At 34.5% G+C, this 20,433-nt stretch overlaps 2 protein-coding genes across 2 annotated transcripts; one reads left to right on the plus strand and one right to left on the minus strand.

Annotated features, from left to right (window-relative positions):
• Nucleotides 1-348: 348 nt before the first annotated feature.
• On the plus strand, nucleotides 349-1,552 carry LOC120092464 (uncharacterized). Its single transcript, XM_039050556.2, has 4 exons — nucleotides 349-375; nucleotides 655-788; nucleotides 887-1,186; nucleotides 1,498-1,552. The coding sequence occupies exons 1-4, from the start codon at nucleotides 349-351 to the stop codon at nucleotides 1,550-1,552; spliced, it is 516 nt and encodes a 171-aa protein (XP_038906484.1).
• Nucleotides 1,553-13,506: 11,954 nt separating this feature from the next.
• LOC120067775 (small ribosomal subunit protein eS27y) lies at nucleotides 13,507-14,554 on the minus strand. The gene is made up of 4 exons (XM_039019357.2): nucleotides 14,235-14,554; nucleotides 14,056-14,157; nucleotides 13,935-13,963; nucleotides 13,507-13,851 (listed from the first exon to the last, which is right to left on the minus strand). The coding sequence occupies exons 1-4, from the start codon at nucleotides 14,235-14,237 to the stop codon at nucleotides 13,725-13,727; spliced, it is 261 nt and encodes an 86-aa protein (XP_038875285.1). The 5' UTR covers nucleotides 14,238-14,554; the 3' UTR covers nucleotides 13,507-13,724.
• Nucleotides 14,555-20,433: the final 5,879 nt, after the last annotated feature.

The following is a 20,433-nucleotide window of genomic DNA, read 5'->3' on the forward strand; positions in this document are numbered from 1 at the left end:
GCCCAACATATTTTGTTTTAACAAAGTAATATTAAAATATGTGAAGTCCCATATTAAGAGAAAAGTCTGGAAGAGTTTTGGGATTTAAAATAATAATTTAAGCAGAGAAAGTGAGAAGAGAAAAATTCCCGAAAAAATTGGATATAACTAGAAATTAGAATGAAGGGGCAACGTGAGGCATTAGACTTATTAAACTCCTAAAAAATGTGTGGAGTTAGTTTAGAATTCCCTTTTCTTACTCTTACTCCTCCACGTGCCCTTCCAAAAATTCAATAACCAAACCTTTTATATCTCAAACATTCAAACCTCCTCATTTGGTAAAATTGTGAAATCCCAATCCCACAATAAATGGCTTTATTCACAACCTCTCTAACGGTGAGTCCCATTTATTTTTGTTAGTTTAGCAACCATGTTCGTGCATTCCACCATGTTGTTTAATCATAATTTTGTTATTTCTTTTTTGAAATATTTTATTTTATTTTTTTTTTTTTATTTTTATTTTTATTTTTTTTTTTTTTTTTTTTTGTGGGAGTGAGGTAAAGGACGTATCTTTAAATGCACCTAGATATTACCTGATTATTTTTTATTGGTTGAAGGTACATCAAATATTACTCATTATTTAATTATTAATGGGTGTAATATTTATATATGCAGAACAAGGTGTGGAAAGCAATGCTTGTTGGAAGTAGGATCCAAGGGAAGCGTCGTTTGGCGTCGTCCACTACAGCCCCAGCGGCCAATAATATTCAAAAGGCTTCTTCTTCTTCTTCTTCTTCCTCTTCTTCTAAGTAAATAAATAAAAATCATCTCATTATATGTAATTAACTATACTGTGTTGGCGTGTGTTGATGAATATAATTAATGTAATTCATATGGCGGCACACAGGGGCGGTTCTAGTTCGAGCGAGTACATGAAAGGTGAGTATGCCCCAATCTACATTGTGGTGGGGATGGTGGCGGTGGCTGTATCCATTGGAACCCACACTGCGAAGCAGCAGCTGCTACATTCGCCGGTGGTTAACTTTAGCAAGAAGAAGAGGGAAAGCATTCCGGAGGTCGACGACCCCGACACCATTATTAATTCCGCCAACAAATTTATCAACAAATCCTTTCTTAGGAAAGTTGCTCACATTCAGGAAGACACCAAGACCCTACCCGATCCCGTTCACCCCAACCCATTTACCCGGTGAAAAATCTTTACCTTCTTTTATTTTTTAGTCAATTTGTTTACGGTGTTGATATAATATTAAATTTATCGTAATTTATTAAGTGTTTTGATGAGTTAATTACTTGGATTAATAACTTTTGAAGCATATATGTTTTTGAGGTTGATATAATATTAAATTTAATAATAATTAACTCAAAAACTTCATCGTATTTTGTAAGAAGAGAAATACATAAAAATAGTATAATATGCATAAGTAATAGTTACCAAATGATTTAATAGTAGACCCAAATACTTATGAATGTTAATGCATGCATGGATTGGACTTGCAGGCCGCGCAATGCGGAAACTCTGAAGACGGCTGGAGTGGATCCTACCCGACGTTGAACAACTTTGTGTGTCACACTCACAAGTATTATAAACATTATCGTCCCAAGTTTTTTTTTTTTTTCTTCGTGATGTGTATATATAATATTATGTATAATGGGCCCTTCTGCTTTTGCTTTTCAGACTTAAAGTACTAGGGAATGTGGCCTTGATTTGTTTAATTAATTTTCTTTTTCGTATAATAAAGGCAATTTGATTGGATAGACCAAATCGAGAGGCTTTGGAATTCGTCATTAACAAGGGCTCTTTTTATTCTAACTAGAGATGTCTATTTATTCGTGGGTCAAGTCCCGCAAAAACCTATCTCGAATAAGGTGGTGAATCTCTCCACATGCATAACCTAGGATTTTGTATGTGCCCATTGATATTACTTTTTATAAAAAATGAAAGGAAATTTTGTTGGACCCCCATTTCTTTCTCCTTTCTCCTCTATCTCTCTCTTCTTTCGGCGGCATGCGGTGCTACGGTGGGCGAATCTGGACAGCAACACATGTCGTTCTAGTAGGTGGGCGAATCTGGACAGCAACACATGTCGTTCTAGTAAGTCGACGGCATAGCTGGACACGGATTTAAGATATATTATAGAGATTTTTACATAACAAACCATTTTTGGCTATATATTTTATAAATATCTTTAAATTTGATTTTTTTTCAAAGAGCTTTTAGTGTTAATTTTGGACAATTTTACCATTTTTTTTTATTTATTTATATACCCATTTGTTATATATATTTTCTAATTTATGAAGCTCTCTTAATGTTGGAGAGAGCAAATTGGGTTTAATATGATTTTTTTTCCATTTTCAATTGGAGAGAGAAGATTCAACTAATATTTTTTTTCAAATTTAAATTAAATAGAGAACATGCATTTAAATATGGTTTTATTTTTCATTAAACAACTTGTTTCTCTGGTTGACTCATATTACTTTTAAATATATCTTTGAACACATTGGCAAATGTTCTAACTAATATATGAAATAAACTGGTAAGGTTTCACGACAACTTGTTGGTTATTCCGGTAGATTCATGCTTTTATTTTTAAGGGTTGCTTACAAACATAAACTTTTGGGCCAAACTAATTGTAAATATAGCATTAACCAAAACAAATTACAAATATGACCAAATTTGAGCACAACCCGTACAAAAAGACTAAAAAGCCCATGGAAATGTAATAAACACACGACCTAATATCCTTCCAGCCCATCTCATCCACGGCCCAGACATCCCATTCCACGATCTTCTTCTACCCTCTTCTAGCCCACACATATCTTTGTGGATGAATACATTAAGATCCCTCTTCTAGCCCACACATATCTTTGTGGATGAATACATTAAGATTCGGTCAATACTTATTAAACAAAGTTTCTAATAATAAGCCAATTTCCAAAGACCCCTTTGAACTATGGATTGGAAGGAAACCCAGTTTAAGGCATTTGGAGTTGCCAAACAGAAGTAAGAATTTTAATCTACATAAAAAGTAACTGGATTCAAGAACAATCAATCATTTCTTCTTTGGTTATCCAGAAAAATCAAAAGGGTATACGATTTTATTATCTTAGCCACGGAATAGTTGAAACTAGAAATGCAAGGTTCATTAAAGATGACAAAATTAATGGGGGTTTGGAACCACCTAAAGTGAAAATTCAAGAATCACGTTAGGGTGAAAATTCCTTTATCTATAACTTCTTCTCAAGTTGTTGTTCTTGTAGCTTTTAACTCTATTAACAATCCAGAAAATTAATGGTCAAACACTACATAATGATATTATGATGAATGAACCTATAACAGAAGAACCACGAGGAATAAAATTAAGATCTATATGATAAAAAAGATCAACTATTTTTTATGATTATGTGGTTTATTTGCATGAATCAGAATTTGACTTAGGTATTGATAATGATCCAGTTTCATTTTCACAAGTCATTAAAAATGATAATTATGCCAAATGGTTTTATATGTCACGAAAGAAGTTGAAATCTATGGATTACAATCAGGTTTTTTTAGGACCTTGTGGAATTGCCTAAAGAAAGTAAAAGAGATAGGTGCAAATGGATCTTTTAGACTAAAAGTGACTCAAAAGGCAATATTGAAACGATACAAGGCTATACTCATTGTTAATGGTTATACTCATAAAGATGGTATTGACTATAAGGATACTTTTTCTACTGTTCTCCAAAAAATTCAATAAGAATTATTATGACTTTAATTGCTCATTATGAAGTAGAGCATCATCAAATGGATGTAAAAACTACTTTTCTAAATGGAAATTTAGATGAAGAAGTGTTCATAAATCAACCAAAAGGTTTTGTGATTAAAAGAAATACACATATAGTGTGTAAGCTAAAGAGGTTATATACAAACTTGAACAAACTTTCCAATAACGGTATCTTAGGTTTAATCATACTATCACATCTTATGGATTTAAAGAAGAAATCATCAATTGATGTATGTATCTAAAGATCAGTCGGAGAGTTTATAATTCTTGTTCTAGATGTTGATGACATATTGCTGGTCACTAATGACTTTGGTTTATAACGTCAAACGAAAGAATTTCTCTCTAAAAAAACTTTTAAACGAAAGATATGTCAGACTAAAGAATTTCTCTCTAAAAAACTTTGAAATGAAACATATAGCATGAGGCATCCTAAGTGATTAGAATTAAAATATTTTATGATCGAGCACATGGATTATTAGGATTGTCTCAAAAGGCATACATTGATAAAGTTGTAGAGATATTTAAGATGGATAAATGCTCTTCAAGAATAGCTCCAATTTAGAAGGAAGATAAATTTACTCTCATACAATGTTCAAAGAATGAATTTGAACGAATTCAAGTGGAAACTATTCCTTATGCTTTTATTATTGGAAGCTTAATGTATGCACAAACTTGTACCAGACTAGACATTAGTTTTGTTATTGGTGTGTTGGAACAAGAAGGAGACTAAGTCCTATCCTACTATAGTTAAATATGCCCACTACCTCTGGTGAATCCCGAAGGAGACACAAACTGGTGAATCCCAAAGGAGACACAAACTGGTGAATCCCGAAGGAAACACAAACTAGTGATCCCCGAAGGAAACATAAAATCTAATGGGCATCTAACTAATCAGTAAGGACATTTGCACAGTCTCAACATTATAATCATCACTTTATGAATCTATGACATACATATAAACCTCAACATCATGGCTCTACAACAAACACATATACCTCAACATTATGGTTCTACAACATATATGTATAACTCAACATCATCAGATCTAATACAACCATGGATGCACATACCATTTCATACTAGCATTCAAGTTTCTATGTGCATAAATAAATAATTCGGATCTCGTAACAGAACATACTTTAATCATGTTATATTATCAATCTTTGATGTTGTCATTCTGCCATAACCTTCATTTAACATGCTAACATACATCTAATGTCTGGTCCGTGAGCAGTTCCAGTAGTAAGATTACTTACCATGATATTAGGTCGAACCAAAAAGCAATTGAATCTTTGTGAAATTCTTGAATCCTTAATCAAGCCTAAACATAAACCAAGCTTTAAAATTAATAGTTAAGGTCAAATTCCAAACACCCAAATATTACAAAATATTTTCAGATAACTTTACCTAAGGTGTGGTCTAATTCGAATTCACCTTCCAAACCTCCAATTTTAAGTCCAAATAATTAGCAAACCAAACTCTTCTTCATCTTGAATGAAATTCTTGAATCAACCCCCTAATTATAATTTGAAATTAGGCTTACATGAATAAAGCTTGAATCAAATATATACTTCACTACCAATGTCTCAAATAAATTATCCATATGTAGCTTCGTCAAAAATCACTTCCAAATGACTTTACCAAAATTTCTCAACAACCAAAATTAATTCACAAGAGGGTAATCAAAGCATAAAACTTACCAAAACTCGCTAAAACAAACTCCAACTTCACTAAACAACACCTCAATACTTTCACAAACTTGAATCCAAAGTTGAAACACAATGGGTATCAACCAATTGATATCAAAAGTAAATGAGTATTCAAGAATCAACCGAAAACAAACCCAAATGGAAAAAATCTTACTCAAATCGATAGATCCAGTGACGGTAAAAGCGAATGACGCTTGAGCAGTGGTGGACGAAGGTCATGAAGAAGAAACTGACGCGGCAGCTTTGGGCAGCGTTGGACGGGCTCACAAATGTGAGGAAGAAAATGGGGGTGGGGTTTGACTTTTTTTAAAAAAAAAAACAAAAAAACAATAACAATAATAATAATAATAATAAAACAAAAAAGGAAGTAAATATAATTACATTTAATTTCTTTTCGTTTTATACTATTAAATTTCTTTCTGTTTCAAAAGAAAATTAATTATTGCCATTAATTTTCCATTTGAATTTCAAATTGGATAATTTCACACCAACAATTAAATTCCCGCACTTATACTTGAATTCCAAAAATGCCCTCCAACTAATAACAATTACTGAAACTCCAAATAATAAAGTTACTGAAATTACATTATTACTAAAAAATGTGCAAGGTGTCACATTCTTCCCTCCTCAAAAAACTTTCGTCCTCAAAAGTTCATTCTTGAAAAAAAAAATCCGGGTACTGGGCCCTCATCTCATTTTCTCACTCCTAAGTGGCCTCCTTGAACTGATGATTCTTCCACAGGACTTTCACAAGCACAATCTCCCGGCGGCGCAATATTTTTATCTCTCTGATGAGGATCTCTATAGGCTTCTCCTCGTAGCTCAAGTTGTCATTCCACTGTAAGGGCTCGTAGTCAACTACATGGGACGGGTCTGTCACATACTTTCTTAGCATCAAAACATGGAAGACATTATGAACTAAAGACAGTGCTGGGGGTAATGCCAAATGGTAAGCTACGGGGCCAACTCGCTCCAAGACCTCGAAAGGTCCAATGAATCTCGGACTAAACTTCCCCTTCTTGCCAAACCTCAGAATACCTTTCATGGATGCCACTTTTAAGAACACTTTCACACCAGTCTCAAATTCCAGTTTCTTACGTCTTACATTGGCATAGCTCTTCTGTCTGCTCTGAGTTGTTTGCGTACAAGCCTTGATTTTCTGTATTACCTCATTCGTGGTCTACACCAATTCAGGTCCTAACAATTTCCTCTCTCCTACCTCATCCCAACACACAAGGGACCTGCAACTCTTCCCATATAGAGCCTCAAATGGCAAGTGCCAGTGGCAGTCTGATAGCTATTATTATATGCGAATTCCATTAAATGCAAGTGAGAGTCTCAACTCCCTGAAAACTCTAGTGCACAAGCACACAACATATCTTCCAATATCTGGTTCAGACGTTCTATTTAACCATCAGTCTATGGGTAAAAATTTTACCAAAATTCAATCGAGTACCCAATGCTAACTGGAGACTTTTAAAAAACAAAATAGATGTAAAACGAGGGTCATCGTTTGACATAGCTGAAACTAGTACCAAAAGAGGTGTAACAACCCCTTCCATAAATAACTATGAAACTTAAGATGTTGAAAATCAGCAACACTTCTACACGTCCGAGCTGAGAACTGTGAAAACGGTCATGAAGTTAAGAAAGCCTTATATACTAAAAACATATATCTGAGCCTACCATGTCACAGGGAAAACTTCATATGTGCAATGAAGAAACTGGTCATACTATATAATGCGTCATCTGAAGATACGTACCAGAACAAATCTAGTCAACTGAAAACTGCTTCTACTCTAGAAGCGCCAACTGTGATACCTTTTCTAGGGTCTACATGTCTGAGAATAACTCTGTCTAATTAAGTCTCACATTCATGAGAAACTCATCATGAGGCTCTATGTTGTCATGAGCTATAAAACTTGCTTGAGCCTTCCTCATATTATTCTTTAGGCTTGAAACAATCACATATCATTACTTAGACCCCGCTGTGAACAAGTCCAGAATTTCCCCCGAAAATGAAGTTTTGAAGTCCCTAAATGCTCAAGCATAAGTCAATTGATAACACATTTTCATAACCTCGTAATAACCGTAATTGATCCTTGAAGTCATTTTTTTTAATGATAAAACCTTCTTGATTCATAAGTCCTAGCTTGGATTACTCGTACTCCCTAACGCTAGTTAACTCATTGCCCATGCAAGAGAATACATACTATCTTGTAATGCTCAAAACCCACTTTTAGTAACTTCTTACTATCAACTCAACTTTATTGCCAAGTACATCCCTTATACCAATGGTTATATTGGAAGATCCAACTTACTTACTTTTATGCATATACCATTATTGTCTAACTCGAGTTGGATTATTTTCTTTTCTCAATCAAATTGATGATCTTGCTAGTTCATATTTCCAACACTTGCACACAAAGTCAAAATCCCTTAAATCTTACTAATGCCATCAATGTTTTACGTTTTAATTGATGAAGCCTCAACATACCATATCAATAGTTCTCGAACATCTACTGTTACTAGTAACTCCATCTTATCCCTTCTCAACCTTCTATTTCGATAACATATTCTTGTGTAAAACAAAGTTCCATACCAATCATCTATGTAAGCTATCTTTCCATCTAATACATATTGTCCCAAAGTCCCACATGATCATTAGATATTTTTCTTTTACACCAAAACAAATGCCTTGTAACCCCTCATATCCTGCCTCCAAACTATACTTAACTAGGAGTATTGAATACATTAAATTCCTGTTTCTTTCCAAAAAGTAAACTTCCTTGGATACTTCTCTCTTCTTTACACTTATCTTTGATAAAACCACTAAATTCAAGACACCCTTTTTTTTTTACTGTCCAATTGGAATATAATCTCTTTACTAAGTTATATTTTACCTAACTCCTTTATAAGTCTTATCTTTCTCACTAAGAATTTCCTTCTCGTAGAATTCTTCTTTGCCAATTTGCAAACTTTTAAACTCCAAAAGACTTTTGTTTCTTCAAATTTGCGTAACTTGGATCTCTTCATTACAATAAGGCTATGGTTTGAATTAATCTAGGTACTCTAAAATAATCCTTCAACCCAAACAAATAACACTTTGCTTTATCCCCTTTAAGTCTAAACTCATGTCCAACTATTTTGGCTTCCTTTAATGACATCAACTTAGCTAGATATTCCAAAAGAATCCTTCATATCACTACACATACTTTACCTAATCCATCAAGTCGTAGTATTACCAAAGTGATTATCTTATTAATCCTTTCCAAAATTCCTCTCAAAATGTTTGGTTTTAATATCTCAGAACCTTTAATAAATCCATAGTCTCTTCTTTTTCTCCTTCTTATCCATAAAACAACTTTTAACCTTATACTTGAGTATGTGGCCTGTGAAGAAATTTATACTACCACCGATTGCACTATCCAACACAAAACATAACACTAGTCCTTGATCAATTCTTGTCTCGACAATTTTATTCTTTGGCTTAAACATATACATACCTTTATTTCGAAATTGTCATAACTCTACATAGTTTCATCAACCTTTAAGATCTCTGAACTGAGGTATATGTATTTTTTTTCGTTTCTAACATAATTTCCATGAGATAAACTAGCGTCAAATGACCTCATAATTTATTTTATTTTATTTTCCTCCTTTTGTAGTGTCGTATCTGATAATCCTCTTATAATAACTTCAAACGAGTCACTGACCTAGCATTAGAGCATAATTGGTACATTTAAGCAAAACAAATATTTTAATGCACAACTATCATAAAACTTGTAATTGATAAGACATACCTAACGATGACAAGGAATCCATTCATAGGTTACAGGACTATCTAGACTTACGTAGTAAGTCAGTCTACAGAACCCAAAACATGGGCTCTGATATCAATTATAACGACCTGACCCCCTAGGACTTAAGTTAGGCCGTTACTAAATACATGCATGTATGGAACTCAAAAGGACACTCGGTTATGGTGAAATAAATGCTAATTAAATAAGGTAAGTTCAAAAGACTTTCATTAAATTCAAATACTAAATCAACAATAGGATACCCATAAATCATAAAGGATAATAAATAAGTTTGGAAAACGACTCTTAAAAGTAAGTTTTGATCATCAAAACTAAAAATTAAGAGGAACATGAAAAGAACTCTAAATATCATGATGCGGAAGCGTAAAAACTAGTCCCAGTGGCTCGATCACGAATTTCGCTTGTCCATCGCCCGTGCATCTCTACCCTTACCTAAAAAAACAACATGAGAAAGAATGAGTATAAAATACTCAGTAAGTAACCCCACTACTGGGGTTAAGCTGGGCATCTATGTCCTCTAGATACCCACCTCTGGTGAAACATATAAACTGCTCTAGTCCTCATGGGACACATATGCACATGAAAACAAGAAGAAGACTGAATTCTATCCTACTGTAGTTAAGTATGCCCACTACCTCTGGTGAATCCCAAAGGAGATAAAAACTGGTGAATCCCGAAGGAGATACAAACTGGTGAATCTCGAAGGAGACACAAATTGGTGAATCCCGAAGGAGACACAAACTGGTGAATCCCGAAGGAAACATAAAATCTAATGGGCATCTAACTAATCAGTAAGGACATTTACACAGTCTCAACATCATAATCATCACTGTACGAATCTATGACATACATATAAACCTCAACATCATGGCTCTACAATATACACATATACCTCAACATCATGGTTTTACAACATACATGTATACCTCAACATCATCAGATCAAATACAACCATGGAAGCACATACCATCTCATACTAGCATTCAAGTGTCTTTGTGCATAAATAAATAATTTGGATCTCGTAACAGAACATACTTTAATCATGTTATACTATCAATCTTTCGTATTGTCATTCTGCCATAACCTTCATTTAACATGCTAGCATACATCTAATGTCTGGCCCGTAGGCAGTTCCAGTAGTAAGATTACTTACCTTGATATTAGGTCGAACCAAAAAGCAATTGAATCTTTGTGAAATTCTTGAATCCTTAATCAAGCCTAAACATAAACCAAGCTTTAAAATTAATAGTTAAGGCCAAATTCCAAACACCCAAATATTACAAAATATTTCCAGATAACCTTACCTAAGGTGTGGTCCAATTCGAATTCACCTTCCAAACCTCCAATTTTAAATCCAAATAATTAGTAAACCAAACTCTTCTTCATCTTGAATGAAATTCTTGAATCAACCCCCTAATCATAATTTGAAATTAGGCTTACATGATTAAAGCTTGAATCAAATACATACTTTACTATCAATGTCTCAAATAAATTATCCATATGTAGCTTCGTCAAAAATCACTTCCAAATGACTTTACCAAAATTTTTCAACAACCAAAATTAATCGACAAAAGGGTAATCAAAGCATAAAACTTACCAAAACTCCCTAAAACAAACTCCAACTTCACTGAACAACACTTCAATACCTTCACAAACTTGAATCCAAAGTTGAAACACAATGGGTATCAACCAATTGATGCCAAAAGTAAATGAGTATTCAAGAATCAATCGAAAACAAACCCAAACGGCAGAAATCTTACTCAAATCGATCGATCCAGTGACGGTAAAAGCGAACGATGCTTGAGCAGTGGTGGACGGAGGTCATGAAGAAGAAACTGACGCGGCGGTTTTGGGCGGCGTTGGACGGACTCACGAACGTGAGGAAGAAAAGGGGGGTGGGGTTTGACTTTTTATAAATAAAAACAATAACAATAATAATAATAATAAAACAAAAAAGGAAGTAAATATAATTACATTTAATTCTTTTCCGTTTTATACTATTAAATTCTTTCCATTTCAAAAGAAAATTAATTCCTACCATTAATTTTCCATTTAAATTTCAAATTGAATAATTTCACACCAACAATTAAATTTTCGCACTTATACTTGAATTCCAAAAATGCCCTCCAACTAATAACAATTACTGAAATTCCAAATAATAAAGTTACTGAAATTACATTATTACTAAAAAAAGTGTGCGGAGTGTTACATAATCATCTTAAGGTGATTGGATATTCAGATTTAGATTTCGCTGGGTATGTGGATACATGAAAATCCACATTTGGCCATTTGTTTCTATTATGTGGAGGAGCAATTTCACATAAGAGTGTGAAGCAATTTATCATCGTTGAATCTACTATAAAAGTTGAATTTTGTAGCATGCTTTAAGGCTACAGTTGATGTTTTATGGCTGCAGAACTTTAATTCAGGCGGAATTCGATCATTTATAAAAAAAAAAAAGGTTGATTATTAAGTAAGAACAGGGAATTATAAGCTAATAACTCCATGTGTTAGGTAGACACGTGGCCTCTCACATCCACACATTTTTTGGAGTTTAATAAGTCTAACGCCTCACATTGTGCCCTCATTCTAAATTTCAGGGTTATATCCAGCTTTTTCGTCCAAAATAACAACGTTTTAACTTTTGGGAGATTTTTTCTCTTCTCAACTTTTCTACTTTTATTCCTAATCTTAGGATGGCAATCAATTATGTGGTTAGTTAGAAAGTTCGTGTTGAGACGTAAAATTGTAATATTTAGTTCCACAAATTAGAGAAAGATGAAGTTCTATAAATGTGCAAATACTTGAATTATAAATGGTAATGCTAATAGCTCACTTTGATAATTTACTTTTTACCCATCTTTTGAAAGAAAAGGATAATGGAAATTACATACATTGATCGAGACCGATTGACTAAGAGACGAAGGGGGTCGGCTACAACTTCTTATGCATGGAAGAGAGAAAGAGAAGGCCGAGAGAGAGACACAGGGGAGAGCAAGAGAGAAGGCCGAGAGGGAGACACGGATTGACAAGACGATAAGAGGAGAGGATCGCTGCTGATGCTGCTTCGAAATTTTTGTAAACAGGAAGGAAAAGGATTGAAAGATGAGAGAGCGGCTAGTGAAAACAAAACACTATTAACACTATTGAACTTCCCTAATTACTGAATTTTCAGTGTACCATTTGAGTTGGATGGACCAAATTCTCTTATTATTAAAACATCCCTAGTTTTTCTAGTCACTAGAAATATAGCAAAATTAGCAATAAAATCCTAATATCCTCATATTAAAGAATATGGTTCAGTATTTCATTATTATATATTATCATTTTTAAATTACAAATTTAATCTCAAGATTATGATTTGATAAAACCTTTTTTCATAACAGTCCCCATACTTCGATAAAAATCCTCATAAAATACCATCCATTATCATATTACATAATCCAAATATTGGATACCATGAGTTGTCACGTTATGGATCAACAAAAACCATAAATTTGACCCACAATATTAGTCAAACAATGCGTGCGAAGGAGCGGTTCATTATAAAGCAGTTCACGAATTCAATCTTCCCACTCAAATAAATCAATTCTCCATGTCTGAGGAACGTCTTCCTGTGATGAAGTTTTCTTAAATTTTCATATATATACAAGTTACATCAAAACCCTTTAGGATCGCATCAAATAATTTCTTAGCTTCATCAATAAAATAAAACGATTTGCATATTTCCCATACCATGTCAACCACAAAACAAATGGACCAAGTTTTCTGCAACCATTCGCCATATCCAAAGAGCATCACATTAAGGAAAACAAGACCCTAAGAAACAGAAGGATAAGGCCACCACAGCCAAAAACAAATTGTATGGCAAACTGCAAATCTCAAACAAATAGGCAACCACTAGACTACATCATGATAAGGATCAAGAGGAGCAATTAGGAAATCACTACACTCCATGACATTGAGACAGAAACAAGAAATTCTAGTGCCTTGCAGATGACAAACTATTCTAGTACAATAAGGTGCGGAGAATTTGAACCACATAACTCTTTAGTAGCTAACTCATGTCTACAGATGGCAAACCACTTTAGAAAGAACAATTCAGTATTTCAAACACTAAAAGCAGCAGAAAATACGTTCTAATTTTACAACTCATGGAAATAATGGCAAGCAAATCAAAACAGATCGATCAATTGAAAAAGAATTGTGGAATTACTTCAAACAAAACTTAACTTAGTTTCATTGACAACATTAAAATTAACGTACGGGAACAGGGGTGCCAAAATGCTCTTTCTTCTCAAGCAAAATAGAATAATCAACAACCAAAATGTAGAAAAACCCGAAACAAAGACAAAATATGCTCAATTGCAATATCAAAATTCAAACCCACCCATTCTTATCCTACTACAAGCCAATTCTGTGCCAAAGAATTAGTCGCCCTTTCTTCTAAAGGAACACCCTTCTGTTAGCTTAGCACGCCCTCCAGTTGGCTGGCACAAGACCGTCTGGCAATTCCCACATACCACAACTGTCTGTGAATGACTGAATACAGTGGTTCTGTTTATCATTCAAACAATTTTATGTCATCATTCATTTTAAGAAACCAAATAACCATAACAAATGAAAAGATAAAGACTTACATGTTAAAGCAACCCTGGCATTTCACGTCCTGCATTCAGAATTCACATAACAGCTGAATCACTATTATCGCATAAAAGATTAAATCAAACAAAGGCAAAGGATTAACACGAATCAACACACCATGAAGAATGAGTTGGGAGACTGTACGAGACGCTTGAGCTTGTGCTTTCTCTTCTCAAGCTCAGCCGGAGGATTAAGCAAATCGATGTCGTTTTGAAGAACCTGATAATGGCATGAGAGAAAGGGAAATTAGTTGGATCCGAATATGAAAATGAAGAAGAGGGAAATTTGGAGTTTACCATGATGATCGGGAAGGAACTGTCTGGATCGCGAACCCTAAAATCCCAACGACAGTTCGCGAGAGAAACAGGGCGGTGCGATGAATGTGAAGAAAGAAGAGACGAGCGCCGTCTAGGATGAATATAAACGAGCGGCTGGTAATTGTGCACCGTTCGATTTCTTTAGAAATAAATCTTAACCTTTAGTTTTTGAAGTGCCTAGGGCTACGCACTCGCACTGCCATCAGGCAGAGGGTATAACCGTCCATTCGGATATTTGTTAAAATGTTCTCCCTAAAAATCGATATCTATAAAATAAGGTTAAAAAAACATAGGCAAATATGAATTTATATTTCAGTTTATCAATTTAAGCTCCCAACTACTCCAAATTAATGGTATAATTTAAACATTAAATTTTTAACAATATATTAATTTAAATTCAAAAATTTTATAATTGTATTAATTTAAGCTCTCCATTCCATTTTATTTGGATTAAAGTTGGCAAAATTTTCTATAGACCCCACCCGATTAGAGTAGAAAATCCCCAGTTTGATTAGATGGGGTCAAAACGGAGACCTCTTTAAGGTCCCTGAATCGGGCATGGGGCAGAGCTGGGAGGGTATCCCCCACCCCAACCCCGCCCCTGGCGCAGTTAGATTTTTAAATATATTTTTCTATATATATATTAGGTATTTAAGTTTTTACATTAAACCTAGTTTTTTAATTTAGCTTAATCTAGGTTCAATTAAAATGTCCAAACCCAAACCAAAAAGAATTTTAAGGAAATAAATTTTAAAACACAATTCCCGTGGGGAAACAAAAGGAGAAACGAGGAATGGATCCCCGTGAGGATCCGTTTCCCCAACAAAAATTCCCTATCCCCGCCATTGGGGGTAAATTCTCCCATTGAAGATGAGGACGAGGAACCTTCCCCAGTCCTGTTGCCAACCCTTATTTGGATACACTTATCAATGTTTGGAGTTTAAATTTATATATTTATGAAAGTTTATGGTTTAGATTGGTACACTTATGAAAGTTTAGGGTTTTGAATTGATACAATTATTAATTTAGAGTTTAAGTTCATACAACTCCAAAATTTTAGAGTTTAAATTGATATAACCTCAAAGTTCGTGGTTAAATGAATTCAATTATTAGTTTAGTATTTAAATTTATATAACCCTAAGTTAGCCGTATAAATTAATATTTTCAGGAAAAAAATCTCCTTTAAAAAATCTCCTTTTTAATATAAGGTTTTCTACTAATCCACCTACTTATAGTGCCTTTAATTTTTAAACACAAAGATACGAAAACAAAAAATGGCTAATAATTCTAGCATAATCTTATAAGTTGTTTATATAGATAAATTGATTACAATAATTTATAACATCTAGCTACTACATTCAATCAACTATGATATAAGTTTGATAATTATCATTGAGTTTAAACTAGACTATGAAGAAACACTAGTTAAAACGAGTTAGAAGCTTATTAGTAATAGATTATTAAAATGGTTTATCAATGATAAAAGTTACTATTTATTAACCATATAAATATTTGCATATTATTTATTTGTGTGATATACTTACAAATATGACAAATAATCACCGTTGGAGGAGAAATTTCGGACCAATCACGGATCGCCACTTCATTTACTAAATTAATGACAAAATTTCGAAATCATCAAATTTGTGACCAATTAAGAGTTGACATGTCCCAAATTGAAGTTGAAGAAAAATTCAGTATTTTCGTCATAGGCATTGAATTGAGTAAAATTAATTTCGTCCAATTTGACGTTATAATTTGGACGTTGGTCAGTTACACCCAAATATGGGCTTAATTGGGCCTAAAATTCCAAAATAGGCTCAAATCCAATTAATAAGGCCCAAAGACCAAGCTCGAGTCCAATTAATTAGGCCCAAAGATTAGGCTCATGTGCTAGGGTTGGCAAAATTCCCCGCGCGAGGAATCTCTAGTTTGACCGGGGACGGGGTCAAACTAGGGACCTCTTTAGGGTCCCCGAACCGGGGACGGCGCGGGGATGGGGAGGGTGTCCCTGCCCCATCCTCGACCCCGACCCTGCCTCGATTAGGTTTTTAAATATTTTTTCTATATATATAATTAGATTTTTAAATGTTTTCTCTCTTTATATATATATATATATATATATATATATATATATATATTAGGTATTCAACTTTTTTACATTTAGCTTGGTTTTTAATTACACCAATCTAAACTCAACAAAAGTGTCCAAGACTAAATCAAAGATAATTTTATTAAAAAAAAAAAAAAAAAAAAATTAAAAAGTCCCCACAAGGAAATAAAAGGGAAAACAGAGAATGGGTCCTCGTAGGGACCCGTTTCCCTGACGAGGAACCCCGTCCCCGTCCCCGCCTTGAAATGGCTGGGATGGGGGCAAGGATGGGAATGGGGACGGAGAACCTTCCCCCGCCCCGCCCTGACCCTGTTGCCAACCCTACCATGGGCCAACCAAGCCCAAACCCATGAAGCCTATCAGAGAGCCCTATAAATAGAGGAGTTCTTCTCATTTCAAAAGGTTAACAATTCTACATTCAGAGAGCCCAGAGAGAATTCACCAACAAGCAGAAGACTCCTGAGACTCTTGAAGCTCCTTGAAGACACAAGATTATTGAAGACACAAAGACTATTCCAAGACTTCTACTTCAAGAACATTCGGTGTTTTTCTTCTTCAAGTCAAGCACATTCATTCAATCGAGAGAGAATCCGAGGATCAAGTACTAGAGATCGAACCACACTGCATCAAATCAACACCAACATCACACTAACTCAAGTTCAACTCCACGAACCACACTGCTCTCATCATAGTCTAGTAAGCCTGTAGCTCATTTAGAAAGTAGTCAAGTTATATTCTATTTTATTCACGAGCATGTTCGTACAGAACTGTAGAAAACTCTTCGGAAGATATTTTAGAATAAAACCAACTTGACTCTTCTTGACAATGACAGCCCCATTTACTTCTACCACATTGAAATGAACCATCATGTCCAGGACATGTTCTCTAACAGAGGTCCCTTCTTTCATACGACAATTGTAAACGTATTTAATAACATCATGCCTCAAGGAGAAGGACGGTTATCCAAACATCCCACGGAGAGATTCCATAATATCTTTGGCAGTACCTATATTCTCATGTTTCTTTGCTAAAACATCAGATATACTGGCAAGAATATAGGCATGGGCTTTGTCATTAGCTCTGATCCATCTGTCACATGCATCCCGAACATTTCAGTTTGTATTTAAGACAGGAATGGGAGGACACTCATCTGTTAAGACGAACCGTAGATCATCTATCACCAGTATAGTATTAAGGTTTGACTTCCACATTGCATAATTATTCCCAGTAAGTTTATCAGATGCCAACAATTGTACTAAAGAACTCGTCATTCTGAAAAATATAAACAAATTTTATCAGTGAATTGCTTTTTAAACGCAATCAAGTTTTACCAAAATAATAATGCACTCAAGATTATTTTTGCAACGATACTATAGCTAGACATTCTTGACTAAATACTATCCTTAGAATAACTCATATTTTGATAGTTATTTAGCTACCATTTTTTGTCAGAAATTACTAACACTTTAGTAATTTTGTAAGTGTAACCCTCTGTTTTCAGACCTCAGAAGTCGGCCCCAACGATGCTCTCGAATTGGAAAGTCAAAGTTGAAAATGACTTTAGAAGTCTTATCCATTTCTGGAGTTTGAGTTGTTTCAAATCCTATGTTAAAACCCTCTGAGGGGATAGACGTCGTTAAAAGACTAGCAAGGCTGACTTAAAGACGACAAGCAGACGCAACATAGGAATATCACGGTCCAAACTAACAGAAGAGACCGCAGAATACGTTGACACATATCCTTCACCTACTTACTATGAATTACTTCCCCCATTCACTTTGATCTTGACCTCATGACAAAACACTTTCTGGATGGAGGTCACTTCCAAGGTGACACGAAATGTTGCACGGATCTCACGGTGGGAATTTTTTAGGGATGTGAGAATTGAAATCAATATATCGTATATTTGATTTTCTATTGAACATCTTCCACCCATTCACCTTGATATTGATTCACCCAAACTCTTTCTGAATGGAGGTCACTCCCAAGATGACACGAAGTGCCACATGAACCTCATGGTGTGAACATCTTGAGGCATGAAAATTAAATCAAAACATCACATTTGATTTTATAGTGAACAACTTCCCCTATTCACCATAATCTCGATTCATGTAAACACTTTTCAAATGGAGGTCACTCCCAGGGTGACACGAAATGAAACATGAATTTCGATCATGAACTCTTAGGGACGCGAGAGCTAAGAATAATCATATCATATATGTATATTAATCTCTCACTAAAGCATTCTAACATATCATATACATTATTTATTTTCACTGAAGTGTTCTAATAGCATAACAATGATGTTATTAAACTCCCACTGAAGTGTTCTAACGTTAAACTGGGTATACATTTTCTTAGGTTAGTTTCGGCTAATTAAACAACCTAAGTCTAGGTGTTTATCCAAGTATAATATTTATATTTGGATTTAACCTACGATGTCTAGGTGATAAACCAGTTTTAAAACTTCACACCACTCACATATTGCTCATAAAATCGGTTAAAAACGCTCAATTATTCGATCATAATCTCCAGGTAGGAGGTGTTCCGTAGACCATCAACTTAGATACCCTTTGCCTTAGATAGGATTATATACCAGTTGAGTTTGTAACCTAGTTTTACAATATGTCGGCCTATTTTAATTATTAAAATAGGTGATTAACCTACGTGAGCATGCAACTGTTCTTTGTTATGAATTTTAAATGTCTGACCCAATTTTATAACAACTTACAAAATTTTAGACATGCTAAACATCCACAACATACATCAAAGGCATTCAATATTTAATATAACACTTATATTAAATAAAAGAAACCCTAAACATGCATACTATATATTATAACACTTTATAACATACTTTCAATGCATGTAACATGCTTCCTATGGTGAGATTTTAAATCTACATGACATACTTTATGCACATATAAGATTTATTTAATTATTACAAACATCACATGTATAAATAATTAAATACATACTGATATGGATTTAGTTTTGGCATTTTCAAGCAAACAAAGGCCTAATTATTACAAAATTCAACAAGAATTGGCTCCAAAACGCTTCTAGACCGCTCGAACTGCCCCAAACTGGACCCAAACTTCTTGAACTAGACCTGAACCACCTGAACCGAACCAGGATTGCCTGAATCGGACCAACCAAAAATGATTTGAGGCTGAACCAGATAGGAGTTGAAGCAAACCGGTCAAACCGACTGCTTTTGCAAATCGAACGGGTCAAATCTCGCTGCTCGCTCGTCGGTTCAATCTCACTAGTTTTGGTGTCGCTCTCACTAGTTCTCGGTCAGCAACATCAGCAGGTTACAATGCTCAAGGGCAGCATTGCAACGCTGCTTGGACAGAAGCTCAGCATCAAAATTCTGTAGCTCGACCTTTTTCACTTCTTTCTTCAATTACATCTTAATTTCAACTCTATTGACTCTAGATAAATTACACACTTGAGCACACATATAAGCTCATCAATCAAGAGCCAATTACAAATTTAACAATGGAATCAAAGAGAATTTTAATGCCAAATCTCAGAAAACCATATCAATGCACCATTTTCATATATCTCATGAAAAAACACCCACCAAGCCAAAATTAAACCAAATTGAATGCTTAGATGATACTCTGATACCAATTGTTAAAGTTAGAAAACATGCAGTGGAAGAAAAATGGATGATTAAGCATTCTAATTCATTAATTTTGGCTTTGAATTAAGCATGTTCATAAACTAACAAGAGGGTTTCATGACATACCTTTGAAAAAACACTTGAATCACGACTCCAGCTACAAATCTTCTTTAAATCAGATTGTGAACAATCTCAAGGCCTTCCCTACTATCCTCTTGGTGCCTTAGATTGAGTTGTGGGACTTAAAATAAGCTTGGATTAAGGTAAAATGGAGAAGAAGATCACTGGTGTATCAGCTGAAGACTCCTCTTCAACCTAGAGAGATTTTCAGCCAAAATTAACCCAAGTGCATGCCCGATTTCCACTTCAATCTTCTTTATTTATTGCATGACTATCATGCAAACACCCATATTGTATGTATCGCAACTCATGCT

This window comes from Benincasa hispida, chromosome 12 (assembly GCF_027475165.1).
Source record: "Benincasa hispida cultivar pf3 chromosome 12, pf3_genome.v1.1, whole genome shotgun sequence".
Lineage (NCBI taxonomy): Eukaryota > Viridiplantae > Streptophyta > Magnoliopsida > Cucurbitales > Cucurbitaceae > Benincasa > Benincasa hispida.